The sequence below is a fragment of the Ischnura elegans genome, chromosome 1, assembly GCF_921293095.1.
Source record: "Ischnura elegans chromosome 1, ioIscEleg1.1, whole genome shotgun sequence".
Lineage (NCBI taxonomy): Eukaryota > Metazoa > Arthropoda > Insecta > Odonata > Coenagrionidae > Ischnura > Ischnura elegans.
The window spans coordinates 11,092,789-11,115,569 of NC_060246.1; the positions used below are offsets into that span (position 1 = coordinate 11,092,789).

The following is a 22,781-nucleotide window of genomic DNA, read 5'->3' on the forward strand; positions in this document are numbered from 1 at the left end:
AATGCATTGAACTGACTGGATAGGGACAACTTGCAAGAGAATTCTCAAGAGGAATGACAGAATGGTCAAGCACCATAGCCTTCACAAAATACTTTATATGGAGGGAAGACGAGAATAATTCACTTAATTTTGCAAGTACGCATGTATTTGATATAAAAACTAAGCTTGAAAACTTATACTCTTCCAATTCAGTGCCTCCAACTGCTGGAACATCCAGCAATCCAATCCAAGCTTGAGGACAGACCGATGTTAAGGTCTTAAATAACCACATGACTGTTATGCAATAAATGAAAATATACAAAACACACAACCATATATTTACCCCAAATCCCTTACACATGCACTCTCCAGCTGCAACAACCAATACAGTAGGAAAAAAACCACCACACATCACCTCCACAATATAGCTGAGGAATGAGAGTTCTAACAATACCCTCACCTCAACAAAGATCATATGACATCATGAGTAATCACCACACAATTCATCACTTACCACAATCAACCTTTTTTTTTGTTACATCCTAAACACATTTATACAACTCTCTTCAATCATCAAAGGCAGGGGAAAAATACGAAGATCTTTAACTTTTGTAAAATATAAACTCTTTTAAAACAATAGCCATAATTATTTTGGACAGTATTTGGAGGCTTGCAAGGCTGCACATCACAATGGAGAATGGTGATGTACACGATCAGCTTGGTGCTGAATGAAGATTTAAACTCAAGTTCCCAATTGCCCATTGGAAAATTATCAATTCAAGTCATGGAGCAAACTTTAAGAACTAAAAAAAAAGAAAATCTAAGGAAATAATGGCAAACGATGGGAATAGAATTGAGATGTACACTATAAAGTGATTGCCACAACAGAGAGATTCGTAATCCATTGGAAAAGGGTTGCAAGGAAAAGTTTATCAACCTCTCCTTGAAACTGAGTCTAGGGCTAATAGAAAGAAGATTGAACGCCATGACTTCCTTTGAAACAAGTGAAATTCCTTTACATTTTTGTGCTAATGTTGAAGCAGCAACACATGCAGGAATGGTTTTGGAGATGAAAAAAAGATCAGTAAAGGCAGGACTTTTAAGTAGTGCAACATGCCATGATACAAAACTAATTACTTCAGTTCTCAGAATATCAATACTGTTGGTATGATGAATATACACCCTCAACTACTCTCTCCTCAAACGTAAGTCCCCTCCAACTCCACTTCAAATTCATGTACAGGGGTACAGATAGCATCAAGAAGATGCAATGACTAACATCGGGCATTTCGGCAATCCAAGACTCGTCAACAAAACACCCAAAATAACAAAAAAGACCATAATGTGGTGCTGGCACGTGTGTTCACACAAGTATATCTAGATGTGCACACAATGCACGCACTCCACACACATAAGTAATCACTCCTGCCTCACAACAACTTAAAAGAGTGCGCTTTCATCATTTACACATGTATATATATATATTTGTATATATATAATATTCTAATAATGATGCTGCTACATTTCACTAGATGTAAAACTACATATTTACACTGCATTTCACAGCCAATGTAAATGACTGCCAACTTGAAGTATGCAAACAAAACCAAAAAGAAGTCCTCAGGAGGCTATGACTGGGGCAAATCATTCTTCACTATACAAGAATATGAAGGGTGAGTTAAGCAACCACTAGAACTCATGACCTTACTTTCCATCTCACCTCCTCACCACTTGCAGCTATATGAACTTCAAACACCGCATTCGGTACCTCATTTCCTTTAAAATGGAAAACCATATTTTACAAGAATTACTTAACTACATTAGCCAATACATTCATTCCACTGTGAGCTGTTTTTACAAGATTTTTTTTACAATTACAGTCTTATAAAAAAAGCAAAGACAGCACAAAATTCAAAAAAATATTATTCATAAAAACGTTATTCACAATTCTGAACTAGAGCATTACTAATGGGAAATGCCTAACTTCTCACGAAATGTGAGGCAATTATGAATTACACAAGGAGAATCAGCTAAAACATTTTTTTTTTTTATACAGTGGGAAACACCTTTGAACACTCTTCACGTATGAAGTCAGGTGAATACTTATGAGAGAAAAAAATGAAAAAGAGCAAACATGATGCACCTGCCGCACAATATGACGCTCAGTCGCTCCACAAAGGGCTCCTTGAGGCATCTGTAAGCGCATTAGATGGCTGAACACAAAACTCATACCAGAAACTAGAGTGCTAGACGAGAGGGGGGGTGTTTCGGATGCATCACCAACGAGGCGTGAGCAGAGCTGCCACCACAATCAATCAGCTCCACTACCACACCGCACATGGCACCCGCGTGAGCAGAGATGGTGCAAGCCCTGTTGGTCCCAGCCACGAGAGAGCTAGGCTAGCCCCAGACAGTCAACACCTGCCCGCATCCCATCAAGCTGTGGTAGACTTTTGGCCCAGCTGCAGGAACTGCTCAAACGCAGCTTCCATCTCCTCATCCATGCCTCCGTCAGACCAACTGTCACCCCATTCACCATCGCTGCCATGAAAAAACAAGCATGCACTACAATTATTAAAGGGAGAAAGGATGATTTGAGGCTGTCCAAGTGTCCAGGGTTCAAATACGGAATATACAACGTAGGACACTCTAGTCGGTCAATGGATGAGCTGCCACCCAACATGCATTTAAATGGATTAACAAAAGTCTCCACTCGCATTGCTGAAGGTAAATCCATGGTCGGATCAGATACCTCAGATCCAAATATCCACGGATTATGCCCTTCACCTTATACTCCGGATTCAAATTCGTCGAAGAAATAGAATCTGAATCCGAAGCTTTAAATCAATGCTTTCATGAATACAACGTTCCATAAGAGGGAATAGAAAGAGTTCCGATCCTCTCTTTGCATACGCCGTTGCTCTACGATGCTTGTCCTACTCACGAATAATTTTGTTTAAAAGCTCTCGTAGAGCTGCAATAGAATTGCAGCAGTAAATTTTAAGGCAAAACACAACAGGCACATAGCATGAACCTTCCCAAGAGATTGTACAACAATCGGGGGAATCTCAGCACCTTAGGATAATAATCACATCAAAAGTAACCACATCATAGATTTCACAAAACCACCCTAAGGCCGTAGGATAATAACCACGTCATAGATTTCATGGAACCACACTCAGCCCTCCATCAGCCTCTGCCTTTTTTCCTTTCCGAGACCCCACAGACCATAAATCACTTGCCTCAAAGGAAAATATCAAGTTGCACGGGAGCAATGGAAACGTGTTTCATCCCTACCCCATCTCACCCACTGACCTTTTTCGGTCTACCAGGTTCAATTCTCCCAATTTCTGTAGGCCAAATGCTAGGTTAGTCACCTACTGAGCTCAAAGATATCTCGATATCTTTCAGCAATTGTACGATTGTATGACACGCACGAGGTTCAAAAAAGAATGAGACCTAACGAGACGCATATCTGACAGCATATAAGTTTTTTAAGCTCTAATTTATTCACCCAAAGATTTATAGTCACAACAAGGGTACCAATGTTCAACATAGTCCAAACAAGACCATTTCAGAAGAGACGTTTCTTTTAGGAACCGTCGAAAGAAAAACGGTGAATAATAAACACGATTAATTTACGCGAACACACATAAACAGGAAAATTCGTTTCAGTTTCTCAATAGAAGAATGTGGCATGATGCAATTGAGGATTAATACCTTCCCGAACACAGGAAATCCTCGATATACGAACTAGATGCATTCCAAGACCTTGTTCTTAAGTTGATAAACCTACAGTCCGGCTGCCGAGAGTTGTTCAATGACAGACAGAATGGTCTAGGTCGGGGCAGGGGGCAAGGTTGCAAGGTAAGAAAGGGAAATGCCTACTTGACTTGTGAACAAAAGCATTCCGTGAAGAAAGGAGCTGGAAGGGACGACGAGCGTGAAAGACCCAAAGGAAGAATCACTTGTTTCAATGGTGATTTGAAGAAAGGGCTTGTTTTGGTGGATCAGGCTTATTTTGGTGCTCCATATGCATTTGACAAGTTGGTATGACTAGGCGCGGGTGTGAGGTGTATTTGGGTGACAGCGATTGGCTGCAAACCATGCTGGCGCAGGGTTTTCCACCCCTCCTATTGTGCTGCCATCGGACAACTCTCACTGACCTGATCGTATGCTAGGAATCGACGAGTACGGTTATCCTCCAGAATGCAACACTGCATTACATCTAACTCACAATTGTGACGAAATTATCTAGCTGGGCCTGCGACACATCCAGAGTCGAAAAAAATAGCTCCCCACAGTAAGGGAGAACGGGAGAAACGCTGAACAGCTCCTAAATTCCCACCGGATACAATGATACTTTTTTCAGATTGTGCCCAAAATGCGAGTTCTTTTATGCCATACCGTGTAGTATCGGCTAAATCGAAAAAGGTGCCAAATTCGAAATTTGATATTTTTGAATGCTCGTATCTCTGAAAGTTAGTAAATCGAATGTGCATAGGAAGAGGAGAATGTGCATATGTCCAATTTACGAGCGGTAATGAGTGGGTCACCATGACCCCACTGGAATGACGCTTATTACATGATGCTGCGTGTACACTGAATAGAGAACAATAATTGGTACTCTTGGGCACAGTACACAAGAAGAACTTAAACGTGGTGCGATAATTAAAACTTAGTGTGGCGTACATCTACCTAAATGCCATTGCTTATTCGTGGAACTTTGTAATAAAGTTTATTTTGTAACCGCCGGGACCGGGATTGAGGTTCGTCATTTCGTAAAAATGAAAATTTCGTAATAACGTTTCTTTTACTATGGCTTGGATAGGCCTTTTCCTCAGGACCAATGATTTGCTTGGTAATAACGAGAACTTTGTAATAACTTTGTTCGTATTAATGAGAGTCTACTGTATCACAGTGCTGCACCTTCGCCCCTTGTCTCTGAAGACAACGACATCACATGCAAGATCGGACGTGTTCTTCCCTTGCTCCTTCGCTCGTAGCCTCGTTGCTTGAAAGATGGAGGGAGCGCACTCCTTACCCTCTACCCCTCCTTCAGCGCTCTTCACTCATAAGCATTTCCAATTTCTTTTATCCACCATTTAGTCCAACAATGTACACACTCGTTCAAATTTTTTAAACTGCAGGTTTTGACACGAATATAATTTTAAGTTGCAATAATCCTCATAATAATGTTTGAAGATGATTTTTGAAAAAAATCAGGTCCTTAGCATAATGGAAATTACTCGGCAACATAGATGTTGACTATTAACCACGCATTGTCCTTCAAAACTACGCATTTCTCCACGTTTGATATGCGATTACTATTTGCAGTATAAATGCCGTGGGATGCCCACTCGTGGCAGTAAATATAGCGCTCCCTCCGAAGCGAAAAACCCTGCGTGATCTTTTCTATGTTCACCTCTGAGGGTCTGAGGTACCGACGTGACGGCACGATTCTTATAAGTAAGAAAAGCAAACATGAGCATTTTAAAAATACGTCACTAAGGGAGAAACTCCCCTGCCTGCCGCTTGCTTTTAACCTAGGGTTTCAGATGATTGACTCACTCTGAAAACCAAGGCCACTAAGTTCCCCTTTGACTTAAGACCGGAGAAGGGGCATGGGGAAGATAAAAGAAGCTTGTGTAAGAGATGCACCCCCATTTTCGCCTGCAATTTCTGGGAAAAAAAGGTGTACCTCTTACACGTGCTTATACGGTACTACCCAATCTATATCTGATTCTTTTATGTGCAACATTCATTTTCACATTGATTACATCAACGCTATATTAGGGGCGCCAAATCTCAACATCCTAGCACATGCAAAACCATTTTGCATAGTAAAAACAATTTTGTTGTTTATTTGAGTAATTCCAAATTAAGTTCTTTTTGTTGTTTTCAATAGTTTAACAGGTAGCATAGTAAACTATAAGAAAATACCAACCCAGATTCATCATCATAAATGGCTGCTATGCTATCCTGAAGGAAGTTGCTCTCTTCAGCAGTGAGGATCTGCCCATCGGGCCCATAGAACACTGGATCATCCTGAAGAAAGAGAAGAGGCAGAGAATTAGAACACGACAAGGCTCCTTGTTCATTAGTGCACCGAATACAAAGCTTCAATCACAGGGTAAACCTATGGCATCACAGGGGACTCGCAGCAAACTTCTAAAGATTGGGGAAAATTTCATTACATTGAGGTGTAAATGTATCGGTATATTGGGTGTGCAGAGCTCTGATAATAGAAAAAACTTATTATCAGAATGATTGATAGATATCAAGGAACTCATGGAACGAATGTTCTTGGTCACAAAAAAAAAGGTGAATATTGCTCTCTAAACACAATTCAGAGATTTTACTTTCATATCAATAGAATCCTCTTTTCCCCTTACGTCATTTCATTCATTCGCATCATTATACTCATACATTTTTCATCTAAGGCATAACATGGCCTGTCCTGGATACTGTTGACAAAGCACTAAACATAGCAATCAACTATGAAATAACTTAAGTCAATAAGCGATTACGCTAACTTGTACATTGTAGTCCATATGTTTTCAGAGATGGTAGCAGCTTGTGACCTCTGAACATACAGAGGGCTGGATTATGGACTCTCTTTGTGGTTCAGCATTTGTCTCTTCCAACCTCTCTCACTCTAATTTTTTTTGCAATTTGTCTATTATGACAAAATACTACATTTGACTACAAAATTAAAGCCAATGTGTAATTTATTCTGTCACCAATGTCAAATGAAGCTTACATAATACAGTCGGATCCGGATTTAACGTCTTCGCATTTAACGTTTTTCCGCATTTAGCGTTTATTTTTTAGGGTCCCGATTCATTCCCTATTAGGACAATGTAAAAATTATCCGTATTTAGTGTTTCAGCATTTTGCGTTTTTCCTCATTTATGGTCGTAAAATTTTTTCCCGCTCAAGATTTTTTTGCCCGATTTAACGTTTTCTCATGACGGCTCATGCAAATGATTATCCAAATCTTCGAATTTCTGCTCATCAACAAGAAGAGTCTCATGAAAGTTTACCAAGGGTCAATAGAATCTACCGGGGTACGCTTCTTCAACTGCTTTCTTCCGCAAATGCAGAGCTGGGACCTTCAACTCGCAAGCTAGGTGATTTATCTTCTCGTAATGTTTCGCTCCCCTTCTGATCCAAACACCAGACACTTTTTGTATCAGATCCGATCTAATGGAGCAAATTCATCCCTTAATAACCTCTAACTACCTTATCCTTCACCTCGTGAACTTCGATGATACGTGACGACTGATGACACGAGTTATACTCCGAGGGCCGCTACAATGATGGTTTCCTCGTAATGTTTTCAATTGACGGCTTATGCCCCTTTCAACTCTACTCTCTACGGGTAGTCCATTGTTAGCCCAATATTTTTTCCAGTCGGCTACTTTCTCTTTTCAAAAGAGGCCCAATATCATTTGTGCAGTTCACTAGAAGATTCTTTTTATAATCCATTCCAAGGTCAGTTTCCACGGAGGAACAGCGAAAGAACCGAGGAAGTGTTTCCCCAGGCGTGATCGTGAGTGAAAGCATTCTTTCCTAATTCCCAAAGGGCTTTACTACTTAAAATAATCATAGCATCTTGAATAAGCAACCCAAATGGATAAATGGTTACTGGCCCTTGATTAATATCATCACAGATAGCAGTGCTTTGGACAAAAAATTAAGGACAAAGACTTCTCATTCTTAAACAGTCTCAGTCCAAAATATGGATTGGAAAACATAACCAACGCACCACATTTGAGTTGAAGTGTCCGCGTCCCCGGCCGCTACCTCCGTGCCACTGCGAACCGCCACCTTCCACACCACGGCAATGAATCTGAGCAGCAGGCGAAGCAACTGTCGTCGTCTCACCGCTGAGAGCATAGTTACGCCTCCCCCATCCTGCTCGTCGTAGTTCACCCACTGCCGTGGCTATTCGCCGGACACCTCGCTCACCTGCGTAACCTCCAGCAGCATGGGCAAGATCATTACTCAGTTGGGTCATGCGCAGCCGATCCATCTCCTCCAACTGCCAGCCTGCAAGCTGCCCAAAAGCAAAGCAACATCGGTTATGCCTCAAAATGGGGGAACACAAAAAGAAATGAAGCATTGAATTAAATACCACTACAAATATGAAAGTATTACAGCAGTTTAAGTAGGTTTGCATGAAAAATTTCATGAATTACGCCAGCCTGTCTGCTCCTTGTAAACCCACTTTATACATTAATTCTAACACTGGAATACATTAATACTATCACTGATACTTAATACCAATACCACAATCCTTAGGAGTCAGCTCATTTGGAGGCATTAAATATCACGTGGTGAGAAATAATTTAGAAGACAAAATTACAGTGCACTCACGATTATCCGGACTAATGATGGGGAGAGACGGCACGAATAATCAGAAAACACAGATAACCCAAACTTTCAATTAAATGTCTTGTAATGTTCATAATTTACGTAAATCAAACAATAGATTAATTATTTATGCAGTTATTCTGTTATTTTAGAGTGCTTCCCAGACTCATTGAGAGCTTTCTTTGCCAGTTCGCAATCTTTTTAGTGGCGATAACATTGTGGTACTTGCATTTAAAATGCTCGATATAAGGCCTGGTTTCGAAAACCACACATCCATGGCTGTGTGATCACGGATACAGAGAAGTGGTTTGCACGAATGCTTCAAAACCACTGCTCGACATCGGAAATTACACTGTCAGGCACCACGCCATATAGTCACGTCTCGCACAAGTTGCCCGGGTTGCAACTGCTGCGGGACGTGTATCTGTGATCACAGAGCACGGTCGCGCACACGAGACTTGGAAAACAGGAACACGATGCTCCTGTGAATGCAACTAGCGCGCAATTGCTTCCGATTTACGAAGGGGAATCTAACAGAAATCATGAGCCTTGTATATCCTAGCATTAATGCAGTAATTCCGATGATTTTGCGACTGATTTTATTTTTTTATAAAGATGGCGGAAAATATTGATCGAGAGTGAAAATCAAGCACGGATAATATGCAACACGGATATACCACAGCCGGATAATTCAGAGTCTGCTGTATTCCTAAAATTGAAAATTCCAATTATGAAATTCACTAAGATAAGTTACTCATAAACATAAGTTTTCTAACTCCTCTATAAGGAAAAAATATTGGTTCACCAGGGCATTTCAGCAATCAAGACATTGGATAAAAATTTGTTTTGACTGTACTTCATTTCTACAGGTATTTTAATATAACCAACCTATTGTTTAATACCGCACAAATACATACAGGAAAGCTAGAGAGAATGTCACAGAATTTATTTACCATGAAAACAACAAGTCTTTTCATGAATTACAGATCTGCACTAGAAAATACTGAGGAAGCTTGTTTTCATGAGTATGGCATACAGTGTGAATTGGTATGTAACGAGTGATAGGGAAGTTACTATCAGTGTACTCTATTTATTACGAAGTCCACGGTGATAAAAAGTTTAAGACTTTTTGGTGCTGGGAACTTTGTAACAACTAGTCTACTGTAAATCCATTTTTTTTGCATGTAAATCATAAGCCTTCCGATATAACACTGCCAATCACTCGCTGCATCCTGATTCACACTATATGCCATACTTGTGAAAATGAGCTTGAAATGTATGCAGTGGAGTTTATGGTTTCCTTTTGATATCATTCCAAAAAATAAGGGGATATCCATCTTAAGACAGATAATTGATGTAATACAGTGGAACCTCGATAAAACGACACCCCACGGTGCACCAATAAACACTCGCTAAGGCGAATTGTCGCTTTACCGGAGGTGGTGCAAATAATAGCCAATATACCTCATATTTCTCCTTTATTTTTATTTTCTCGCTTAGACGCGTTTAGTGTTTTTTTGGCCATGGTGTGTTCCATCAAATGCTTTCTATTCATGCAACTCATGGACGTGCGGGTATGCTGATGACTGCTTTCTGCCGCCCGAGGAACAAAATAAGATCAAGCATTCGCGAATGCTAATGCCACAATATTTCACCAAAATTAACTACTTATTTATCGAACGACAGTTTACCACATAAGTTTGAGACTGAGCACTCCATTAACTTCATTTCTAACAGATCGCTAGCAATTACAGAGATTAAGGAGTCTTGGTGTAAGTTTTTCCAGCGGTGGAACCCTTGCCATGGCGAGAGCCAACACCAAAAGGGCCTCGTAAAAACGAAATTTTTAACATGCTTATTATAGGATCAATTGACGGTACATCGGCTATCTCTCGTAATAGCGGGGGTCTCGCTATAGCCCGCACTCGCTTTAACGAGGGTCCACTGTATAAAACAATCTCTTTGCAGCAAAAACTTTTACCGCTCCTAGGAAGTCCATCACAAATAGGATTGATTGTACTTATATTTTCTGCCCAAAGGGCTTTACATCTAAAGAAATCATAGCATTTTGAATAAGCAACCCAAAGGGATAAATGGTTACTGGTCCTTGATTAAGATAAGCTATACAGGTAGCAGTGCTTTGGACAAAAAATTAAGAATTGATTTGGAAAAATAACTCAAATTCCTGGCATATGCATGACAGCTAAGTGGTTCATGGATATTCAGTTCACTGATACCTTGAGTGCTTGGCAGACACACTTGAGACCTTCTCCGTGGCTCTCAGCAGCCTCCACAGCTGATTGAACCTTGGCGTTCTGTGCGTGTGCATTGGCTGCAAGGGCCTGCGCCACCAGCCTCTCAAGGAGGGCAAACAACTGCTCCCCCAGCGCCTTGATCCTACGACCCTTCCCACCGCTGACCCCTCCCTCTCCCTCCTCCACCTGCATGAACAGCTCAGCAAGGAAGATGGCCACTCCATTGAGCCTGTGTGAATCTTCACTGGATGCTGATGGCAGCTTAGTACACCTTACAAACCACAAATTGGGAAGAAATAAAATTTAAAATACACAAAAAAAAACAAGTTGAGTAATGATACGCTATAGAGTTTGAACATAACTTTTGAATTTAGAAAAAAAATTTCATGGCTTTGTTTATTTCCAAATTCCCTGTAAACAGCACATAGAGGCCATTACAACGAAGGATTAACAAAGCATGACACAAACATCAATGCCCTGGATAGACCCCACCTACCCAGGCGGGATTCAAACCCGTGACCTACGGTTTGGCAGGCAAGGACTTTACCCCGACGCAACAGAGAGAGGCCAGCCTTTGGTGGTAAAGGCTGGTAGAAAAGTTATTTTCCAAAAGAACCACATCAACAATAATTTACTTATTTTAAGTCACAGCTATCAGCAATTTCAACAAAGAGATAACACCAGTTCCATATGACAATAGGTTGAACTAACATATGCACTGATAAAAGCTTGTAAGAGAGATCTCATACGATCCGAGGAAACATAATTGAAACATCTATTTTATGATAATTCATCATCAGACAAAAGGATTAAGTTAGAAAGAAATAGCACAAGAGTCATAAGGAAAAAAATATTCTCTTTTATAAATTCTACAAGTATTCCAGCTAGCACCGAAAATAGGGTCCAAGTTAAAAATTCAAGATTTAGTGAGGATAGATTCCGCGCTCCTTTTACCAATTTTACAACAGTCAAGCTACCAAGAATTGAAACTAAATAATCAAAGTAAATATCTTTTGGCACTAGGCTGATTCTCTGTTTCTCATGACATCTCAAATGCAAATGATTATCCATATCTTTAAATTTCAGTTCATCAACAAGAATTTTCACATAAAATTTTGGCCAAAGATGATTGAATTTATTGGGTCGCGCTTTTTCATCAGCATTCTTTCGAGAATACAGTGCCGGGACTTTCAACTCATAAGCCGGGTATTTTTTCTTAATTCAATGTTTCACTCCCTCTTCTGATCCCAACACCAGAAACTTTTACTATAAACTTTGATCTAATGATGCTAAACCATTCCTAAATCACTAGTGACAACTTAATCTTTCACTTCATGAATTTGATGGTTCTATTTTAAACACTTGCTCAGCCGACAAGGAAACAACCCTCGAAGAAAAATGATGGTAGCTAACTTGTGATTGGTTACATTGAGGGGGAGATCCTGCTCATTAAGCGATTCTCTTGGGAATGCTCCATTCACTCATGTGCCACACACCATCTTGCTCTGGAAGTGAAATACTGAGTAATTTCATAGTTTTAAGTATTCATTTTTACAGTTCTTATTTACAATATTAAGTTCTCACAAGGAGACATCGTGAGCATTTAATTACTTAAAGACTAATTAATTTAGTTACTTCGCAATTTTTGTATTTTTATATTAGTTTTTGAGTTTTAAATGGAACTCCGAATCGTGCCTTACCAAATGAATTTGAGGACCCATACAATTATTTACAAGTGAATTTCCAGGTAAACAGTCACATTTTGATACTCTAGCTCCAGTGTTCTCACGGTGTCCTTCACACGAGAGCAAAAATTTACTTGCTGGCTCTATTATACACAAAAGCACTCTTGACAGTATTCTCCCAGACGTAGTTATTGCATACTGCACCGTGCTGGAGTGGGTGACTTTCTGCATACTACCAACAACCTTACGCACAGAAATCTGCCCTTCATGTCCACTCCATATGAGCAGCTAGTTTGATCAGTGATGATGAAATCACCATTATATTTCGTCATTAAATTTTTTTTCTGCCATAGAAAAATCTCCGCAGATTTTAATACATCCTCTGTTGAGCAATGCCCTTTTTTTAATCCATAGTAATTTTTCCTTGCACAATTCGAAATTTATTTTTCAAGAGGTTACCCACGTAGAACTCGCTGTGAACGAAAAAGTCGAGGAAATATGCTGATTGGCCACCAAGAGTGCCCACTCCTGCAAAGTCCTCACAGGCACCGATTCACACCTTGCCTCCCATCAATTAAATGATTGTACACCCATTCATCAATCATTCCCAGTTTTATGAGGCGTGTGCCTCCACTTTCAATGTCTTTCTTCCATTCCTGAATCACCCGTATTTATCAACTTCAACGTTTTTCATTCATAATCTCTTTTCCACTGCGCTTTCCCTCCATTAGATTTTCTCCACAGCCCACCCACTGTCTTCCATGCAAATCTCGATCGTTACTACAGAATATCTTTCCTTTCAACATGTCTCCTTGTGACTCACCTTCTAGTGTCCTTCAAAGAGTTCTGTTCCAACAACCCTTCCTCCACAGCTGACCCTTGCTAATCCCTGAGTGAGGCACCAATGCCCAACTGTGTTAAAACGAGTGCGAAAGAAAGACAGAGAAGACTTCGAGAATGGCCTGAGCAGGCTGCTGGAATGCAGGGTCATTGTGCTTGACGGGCCATAAAGGGCAGGAGGGGAAACTGGCTCAGTGACTGAATGTGAGGATAGCCAATGGCATTTATTAGGTGAGAAGAAAGATTTGAGATTACAAACATACGAAGAGGCTGTGGGAGCAATGGTTGGGTCGAGGATGAGCACATTACCCGGAAATTCATGAGAAAGTTATTATAGTCCTCAAATTCATGCGGTAAGGCACATTTGCGAGTTCCATTTACAACCCATATACTAATATGAAAATATCTTCACATGTGAATACCTCTCAAACCCGGGCCTTTGTGGAAGAAAGACATGGGTGACACTTTTTCTACCTTATCTATATTTTATTTTTTATTTTATTCTCAAACCACTGGATACAGCTCTTATTGGCCATTTTACACCGGGGTGTTCAACAAATGTAACAAGTAAACGTACACAAACGACCGTGCCCTGGACCGGGGAAACCTAGTTCCAGAAAATGACATCCAGATCCCGAACATCACTCTTGCGATGTCTCCTTGTCAGTTCCAAGTTACAAATTGATTACAATCAACACAAACACTCAAAAGCAAACAATAAAAGCCTTAAAGTAGAACGGACCTGCCTTCCTAACAATCTATGCTGAGCATTTAAGCATGGTTATAAACCCAAGGAACAGCAAATGTGATATAACAAGTGTATTATTTTAGCCTCCCATCAAGTGTGAACATTGTTTTAATCCCAATTTACTTATTTTTGGGCACTTCATTGTGTTGTAATTCCGAAACTTAGATAAGACATCTCAGCTGCCTATGCCAGGAGTACAAGCAAGGAGTCAATTAAAAGGTGACTAATGTGCCTATTCATGATGCTCATCCATAACAAAGAAGGGTTTTTCAAACAACAATAGTGTGATTGATTTATTTTTACCGCTACTGTGACCATCTATGGTGAAGTACTCTTAATGTACTCTTTACCTTTATGATGGCTACAGCATGAAGGGACTGCAAGTGGATAACTTGGACTGCACAGTTAAAATTATATGCATTTCCATGTGTTATTTAATACAATGATAAAGTTAATTCAAATGGGATGTGTCATCAGTGAATATCTCTCCAGGGATAGTGTAGCCAAGGAATCCATGCCATGAATGTGAACTTGCGATGGCTGGAGCATCACTTGCAGAAATTCAGGCATCGATTGATTCCATAGATGAGGAAATAAAAAAGGAAATGGAGCAACTAAAAATATACAATAAATTTTGGACCTCCAATCCTTCAACATGATGAATTGATCTTGCAGTGCACTGCAGTTCATGGCTAAGCAAAGGAACATACCTGCCAATTAAATAACTTCTAAACGCAGAGGCAGGAATGGAGGCAGAGAGGTTGTACAGGAAACTGCAAAGGCGGGCACCGTTGTAGCGGAAGTTGTTTTCAACAATAGACTGCAAAAGAATGATTTGATTTTACATAGTAGATCAAAACTAAAATAAATATATACACAAATGAGACCATAATACCAAGCCAAGAAAAGCAATAAACTCTCCATATTGCGCAATTTTATTTTGTCATTTCGTATTTGCATTCATTCAATGATTCAATGACAAAAGTAGTGCATTATGATGAGAATAAACTATGGTGAGGGTAGCTCTACAGCAAGTGATCTTTTGCACTAGTAGGTCCATGTGGAAAAGCATACGGGAACTATACAACTTATACTACGAATACTCGTGTTTGTGCTCGAGCTACAACAAGTCCATTTCTCCACAGATGTTACCCTTAATGTACAAATCTCAGAATATCTCCATAATAAACTTCAACTGTTGGATGGTATCATCAATTTCAGATATATTTCACAGTTAGGCATAATTAGGACAGACACATGAAAACAAATGAAAGATGAAATGATAAGAAACCCCCTGTTGACAGCTGCACCATTGAACTTGAGGGAACGGAATCGTGTTGGCATTTTAGCCGACATTTGTGCCAAGCCTCAACTGCTTAGTGAATCAGCAGCTGTTTAACTTAATGGTTCTAAATTCATAGCACTATGTCAGCTTTTTCACAGGAAAATTGATGCTAATTTAAAATCATTATAAAACATCTTATTCTTTATGCAAGTTTCTAGCTCCAGGAACACCAAAAGAATAAGATATCATACACATTTCTGAAATCTTTCGTCACCGAGAAAAGTTCAGCAGTCCATTATCTAACTCATGGCCAATTGAAGTTACGGAATTAAGTTTTTGAATTCAGACTATGAATCAAGAAGTACTACTAGGTAGCCACAAGAAGCACTTTGGTGACAATAAAAAAATAAGTGCTTTTCTTAGCCAAACCCAGGGTAACGTAAGGGAATTTTCGGACTTCATGGAAATGTTCCTGATGTCTGACTGGTGCAGGCTGAATTTTCGCCTGCTGCCAAAAAATGATTTTTTTTTGTGTTAAAACATAAAATAATTCAAATTATGGTGCTGCTATTTTTAACACAGGTTTTTGCCGCAAAGCTAACAAGTAGTAATCTCAGGTATCCAAAATTAAGATTCTGCAGCCTGTATATGAGGTCAAGAACTATGTATGTATCTGTGGCAAGAGCTTTTCTGCAGGGCTTGGGAGGGAAAAAATTGTTGTCTTAGATGTGTACAAACACAGTAGTAACAATAAGAAGTGATTTAGGGAAATTTCATTTCTCTAATCTTCTTTTCCAGTATTGAGTCAAGGCTAACACCACATTAACAGACACCTATTATTCTCTTTGCACACATCCAATGATTGTATTCAAAGTAGCTTTCACTATTAGTTCTTTATTTAAAACACTGTAGAATAACTTTGACCCTTGGTCAGTTCAATAAATGTTAATATTGTTATAAATAAAATAACTTTTTCACCGTGAAAGTAAACAGCACTCCTTGGCTACTAATCTGTTGATATACACATGCTGATGCAAAATTATAAATGCACTCCAAAGGTGTCAGCACTAGATGTGCCACAGCCTATCTGATAATCGATGTATCATGCTATTGGTCATACAGATCAACAAATACATTATTTATATGAATCACCATCATCTGAAGTAGAGATGTGCGAATAGTATCCGCGAATACTCGAATACTAGAAAGTATTCGATATTCGAGGTCTCGAATAGTTATGCTAAAGGTACCATCTCAAATACTTTGAATTTCGCGTCATACACTGTCACATGCACGTCGTTGGTAGTTGACTCGGAAATATGTAGAGTACTGTAATCGTTTAGTGCACGCAATGCCGTTTTAGGCAAGTTGACGAATTACATCAAATTTGTGGATTAGAGCGGTGAAAAGAGTTTGACTTGGGGAACCGAAATTGATCGGGTGAAAAAATCCCCAATTCCCCCACCAGGAGAACCTCAGTGCCGTGGGATAGTAACTGCGTGGCACAATTCCCAAAATACGCTACCCCCTCCATCCATCTGCCCTCGCCCCTCCTCCGATGCTTTCTTCCTCTCCGAAATCAAACAAAAGGCCCCAGCTCGTGCAGGGTTCGTATTGCGAAGACCATAAATCAAAAGCTTCAAAAGAAAATATCAAGTTACAGGAGAATAATAGAATCGTGTTTCACCCTTCCCTCTTTCTCCCCCACTGACCTTTCTCTGCCTACCTGCTTCAAAGTTCCCCATTTCTGGAGGTCAACTGCTGTATGAGTACCGTGGGATAGTTACATTAGCGCATTTCCCAAGATCCGCTATCCCCCTCCATTCAGCACTCCCTGATAGCTCTGAGGCTTTCCTCTTCTCCGAAATCAAAAAAAGGTCCCAGCTCGCGCACCGATCATATTACGAAGACCTTAGCTTCGAAAATAACATCAAGTTACACAAGAACAATAGAAACGTGTTTTGCGCCCCCCTTTTTCTCTTCCACTGACCTTTTTCAGCCTACCTGCTTCAAAGTTCCCAGTTTCTGGAGGTCAACTGCTGCATGAATCACCTATTAGCCCAAAAGGTGTCTAACAATTACTTTCGGCAATTGATTTTACACCTTTATTGGATAGAAATATTAGTAATGTGCGTGTAATTTAAAATAGAATGAGACCAAACGCGACTCATTTCTGACTTTATTTAAGCATTTTACGCGAGGAAATGAATGTCAAAATACAACGGAGACTTAGCATTCTGGTGAGACTCGATATGAGCAGCAGAGCTTCTCAGAAGTTGATGCTGTATTTTTTTTCTGAAATCATATATCAAGTTACAATTTAGGAGTTGTGCTATAAATCTCTGTTGTCACAGTCACAGACAAAGGGATATTTTCTCTGGATATTCGGTTTCTCCCTGATAGCAATTCGAATTCATCTTCTTATCTAGTGAGAACTTCCAAAGATGGACTGAAAATAATCGAAGAAAATCCGTTGGAAAAGCACGTGTATTTTTGCAAAACGCCTCTGATTGTCCGCTAGCACTTGACAGCAGGAGTGGAGGTAAAGCGAGCTACCTGTTGAAAATAAGAAGATGGATGATGCCGAGTATCAGATGGGCGTGCCGCTGAAATGGCGTTTGGTAGATAAGAATGTATACATCAGACAGAAATCCATCGTAGCAGTGTAAATGCTGAGGCAGCAAGCAATCATTTTTCGCGAGGTGGTGTGTCCCCTTAGAATATTTGAAAGAGATGTTAGTTGAATCAACTATATGTCCAATTGTTTCCATAAAATTAAAATATTCCATTAATAACCTAAATTCCTGTTCGAATCCTTTAAAGGAAATCAAAATTACTCCCCAAAATCTTGTGTTTACTGCTGCATAGGCAACCTGAGTCAAACATTCCCGCATTCATCGTTTAGTATTCGAGGTATTCGAAATTCAAGATATTCGAGCAATGATTTAATATTCGTATTCGATATTAGAGTAATCTCCTATTCAACCCATCTCTAATCTGAAGACATAAACAGGTACATGTGTTATTTGTATTTTTAAGCACACACTATAGGCTGACATCACAGCCTCGGGCAGTGGTGCTTACAATGGTTTTTGCCACAATAATGCAGATCAATGACCCCTTCAAATCTCAGTGGCATGGTATGAAAAAATGACAGCCGGATGTTTCAAAGCACTTCAACACTTACAAATTATCTCTCGATGACTCGCACTGAAGTTAGTGTGAGCTCCGTTTCATTTCCCAGCAAGTAGCTGGAGCACAGGAATTTTTAAGAATTTGATGAGCACTGAGTTAATGTATGTAATAAATGCTATAGTTTTCAAGATACTCCCCTTCTAATTAATAAAGATATTGTAATAAAAGGGCTGAATAATGCCTTAAATTGTCATTTGAAGGCTGTTACGTGTAAGTTATAAATATAATATTGTGCAATGGTGTGCATGCGAGCACATCACTGATGCAATGAGGGAGGAAGCAGCAAAGCCGGCCGAGCTAAGTGATATAAGTGAGCAATGTAAACAGGTCAGGTAGTTGGCATTACACTCCGTCTTTTCTTGTTTGAGGGTGCTAATGCTACACTTGTTTCTTCAAAATTGTGCTGCTTGGACAACGTTAAATATTTTCATTCTCTTGTTGTAACTAAAAAACTTAAAGTCGATCGATTAGAGATCAAAAAACCTAAATACCTCTGTCTGGTCTCATCCTTTTTTGACTTTCATATACATATGTCATTCAATTGCCGAAAGCTATCAAAACATCTTCTAGCCCATTAAGTCACTCACCTTGCCTTTGTGAGAAACGGAGAGTTGGAGCAGGCAGGACAAAAAAGTCAGTGGGAGAGATGGGGTAGGGTAAGGATGAAACACGTTTTCATAGTTACTTTGGAACTTGATATTTTCCTTAGAAGATAATGACTTATGGTCTGTGTGGTCTCGGAAAGGAAGAGAATACATCAGCGGCACGGGCTGATGGATGTCTGAAAGCAGGCTTTTTGAAATATGCATCTACTTACTTTTGACGTGGTAATTATCCTACGACACTGAGATTCCCCCAATGGTAATTCAATCTCTTGGGGAGAGTCGAACGATGTGCCTGTCATATATCGCCATAAAATTTTCCTCAGCTGAAATTCTGCTGCATAACCCCTACGAGAGCTTTTAAACAAAATGGTTCATTATTAGGAAAAGTATCGCAGCAGCGCAAGCTAAAAGAGGATGGGAACTCTTTCCACTCCCTCTTACGGGATGCTACATTCACTCAAGCATTAATTCAAAATTCTGTATTCAGACCCAACGTCTTCAGCAAATGACAACCCAAAGTATCCAGTGAAGGGCAATATCCACAGATATTTTGATCCAAAGCACCCAATCCGACCATCTCTTGTAAGAAGTGCGTTACTAAACATTTCTTTGGCTTCCTTCGCACTAAGATGACAATCTCAGCAATTATTTTCCAGTTTCTCACCAAGCTTTCATAAAAAGCTAGTGGTAACATGGAGGTAGCATAACTACTTTGAAAGGTAGAGCTTAGCCAAGGCTCACTATCATTACACAGCAATGATTCACAATATTGTAATTCTAGCCAGGCTTCCTAATTTTGCAGTACATTTCATTACGGCCAGGCTTTGTCTGCTTGCCTCTAGTCACTGCTGCAAATATTCTCTGCACTTGAATATTTGTAGGGGTCAGCAGGGACAGAAGCACTCAATCATTTGCAAAAGGGTTATTCAGAGAGGACGTTTTACTATACTGCAGTGCTATTACGGCCTCCTAATGCAGAAGCCATACAAAATTGGGGGCTATACCTGCTCAACAATATCATCCACCATTGTGTGAACAGCTCCTGGATTTTGAAGCCACAAGACAAACTTTTCACGCAAGGGTGTCAGAGCACGATCGAATTCTCCTGGATCCCTCGTCAGGCTGGCCATCAATTCTCCAATGCGGGACTTGACCTCTTGGTCCTCCCCACTCCTCTGAAAACAGTCGAGACCAAATTGAGGAGAGCACTTCAGAGGATGCAACCAAATACACATACATAACATATGCAAAGTGGTTTATTAATGGGAGGCAAATGTTATATTCTTAAGAAAACCTTTTGAATGCCCTGTGAATGATTCTTGAATGCTTCATAACCTATGAACCCTTCAAAAGGTTAACCTTAGGATATAACAATTGGTGACGAGTAATGGGATTTATATACACATTAATGTTTAATATATAACAGCAAGCATCTACAAATGTGCTTTTTTGGAATTACAACATTAAAAAATTACATATAAATTGGAAAATGTTTGGCTAATGGAATTTGATTAAATCCCATTTCACCTTCATAATTGAGTTCTTAGTCAGAAATGTATTGATTTTGTAGTCGAGTGCAGAGACACTTGAGCACAAAGCCCAAAGTCTCAACCCATATACATATGTTCACTTACAGGGCCAACGTATGCAAGTGTGTCCACTTTGAACTACTTTAGGAAAAAATATACATGTGACATAAAACCAAATAGAAATGTGAAGACCAACTACAGTATCAAAATAATATTCTAATGTTTAAGCTAGAAAATAAGTATATAAGGAAAATTTCACATTTGGAAAGATTTGAACAACAGAATTTTTAGACTGGAAAGAATTATGAAGATTTTTCAATTCCATCACATAAGTGAATATATTCCTTTCAATATGACTGGCATTGGTGCCCAATTTGCCCCATTTTTTCAACTCCCTCACAAAAACTGGGGTGCTTCCAAAACAAGATGCAAATGGCTATGCCAACAATGGCAAATGATCAGTAAAATGTTCAGTTCTAAACAATAGGACAGTGCATTCTAACATAATTAACCCTGAACCTCATTGTTCACAATGGAAGTCTCAAGAATAATTCATATTCAATTTCAATGAATGGCCCCTTTTCAGCCCACAATACATTTACCAGTCTTCCTTTCTGCAGATACCTCTTACAATAACAAACTTTTCTAACATATTAATATGATATTTCTTCAGGACAGCAATCAATTATATTTCCAAAGTGGTACACATTCATTCTGGCCATCCATTAATCACAACAAAGTTATCTCTTTATTGTGAAAAGTAAGAGGTCTAGCAGCCTATTTCAAAGAGAAGTCCACAAGCCATAACCATAGATTCTTGAAATAGAATACTGTACTTTCCCTAATCATTTTCCAAGAACGTTAGTTCTCTCCAACAAATTTCATCCACCGCACTCATGTGTGCTTAACATGCTTTGTCAAAATATAGATTACTATGAATGGAAGTCATACTTCCTAAGTTTTAATCGAGTTAGAATCGAAAAATATACGTTATTTATCATTCCTGGCATCTTATTTTCCCATCCAACCTACTACATAATGATAAAATGGACACATGACAAACGAAATTTCGAAAAATACCAGATCCTATACCTGTATTCATACTGAAAAACATCTCAAACTCGCTATAAACAGCTATGTAAAATATTCTGGTGGAATACGTCAGTAAACTTGAGAATAAGAAACAACATATTGAAATGTTTGAACATACACAATAAGGCACTACGAGCCATATCAACACAAAATACGCCATATAATACGTGGGCAAAGGAAAGAACTAAATATAATGACTGAAAACATTCCACGCCAATTACTACAAGTAGTTGGTCGAACTAGGCAGTAAAATTCACCTGAATATTGTGATCTTGTTGCGGCATGTAGCCTTTAGGGTAGAATTCCTTTGCATCAGCAGATAACTTCGATGTCTTCGAAACATCACTCGTACTTTTACCATCTGCGTTCACAAAAGATGGTTGTACTGAAGAAGCAGATCCTGAAAAAGCCAGCATGTCACCACACCACACTTGCATCATGGACAGTAATGAATTTTTTCCATTGCATACCTCTTTGCATTAATTCGTGCGATGATGAGGCATCCTGAGCAGACTTTTCAGCTGGATCTACCGAACGACGATGATCTCTCCTCTCAATTGCCTGATTTTCGCGCCTCATACCACGTCCCCTGCCTCTGCCCATTCCGTCTTTTCCAGGATTATTCATAGTTACAAGTATAAAATATTTCACGGCAGAACTGTGGAAAAATTGGCTAGACACGCCTCACTGTAATATGTAACCCCGATATTATCATCATCTACTGAAAGACTCTCTGAAGTTAAACAAGAGGCGTCAGAAAAATTATTGCTACGGATAATAATCTGTGACAGAAAGCACACTTTGACGGTTGAACAGGTTCCCTAAAACAATAAATATCAATGTCCTTACACAAAGGGGATCAATTCCATACAAAACCACGGTATTTTTAGTCTCAAAGGCACAAAACCCACAGAAACTGTCAGCTGAAAAGGATCCCAAAGCACCTTCTCGCAAGTTGACAATCGATTGTCAAGCGTGTCTCGCGACCTCGCTGTTACACGGAGTTTCTCTTTTCTGCCACATGTAGCGTCACAGAAAGGAGCCTCGAGAGGGATTTTTGAATCATCGCCCAATCTTGAAAATTGTAAGCTTCTATGTTTTGTAGCCATGCCAAGGATTATTCCGGATTAGATAATTCCCTTATTGAAATTTTTTACTCTTGTTTAAAACAAATAAAAATTAATCGTAA

At 39.4% G+C, this 22,781-nt stretch overlaps 1 protein-coding gene across 2 annotated transcripts; it reads right to left on the reverse strand.

The window, feature by feature from the left end:
* Nucleotides 1–296: 296 nt before the first annotated feature.
* Nucleotides 297–22,576, reverse strand: LOC124155611 (polyadenylate-binding protein-interacting protein 1). 2 transcript variants are annotated; one of them, XM_046529601.1, is made up of 9 exons: nucleotides 22,442–22,576; nucleotides 22,063–22,279; nucleotides 21,850–21,992; nucleotides 19,976–20,146; nucleotides 14,597–14,706; nucleotides 10,596–10,884; nucleotides 7,751–8,041; nucleotides 5,927–6,027; nucleotides 297–2,520 (listed from the first exon to the last, which is right to left on the reverse strand). In XM_046529601.1, exons 2-9 carry the CDS (start codon nucleotides 22,217–22,219, stop codon nucleotides 2,415–2,417), a joined length of 1,368 nt encoding a protein of 455 aa, XP_046385557.1. In that variant the 5' UTR covers nucleotides 22,220–22,279; nucleotides 22,442–22,576; the 3' UTR covers nucleotides 297–2,414. The 2 variants fall into 2 exon arrangements, with proteins under 2 accessions (XP_046385557.1, XP_046385549.1); XM_046529593.1 differs by having other exon boundaries at nucleotides 22,063–22,576.
* Nucleotides 22,577–22,781: the final 205 nt, after the last annotated feature.

Excerpts from the sequence above, each read along its gene's own strand:
- LOC124155611 (XM_046529601.1), bottom strand. The coding sequence starts at position 22,219 with ATGAATAATCCTGGAAAAGACGGAATGGGCAGAGGCAGGGGACGTGGT. Across the intron at positions 8,042-10,595 it reads GTGTCTGCCAAGCACTCAAG|CTTGCAGGCTGGCAGTTGGA; the intron begins GTATCAGTGAAC and ends GCTTTTGGGCAG. Across the intron at positions 6,028-7,750 it reads GACACTTCAACTCAAATGTG|GATGATCCAGTGTTCTATGG; the intron begins GTGCGTTGGTTA and ends CTCTTTCTTCAG.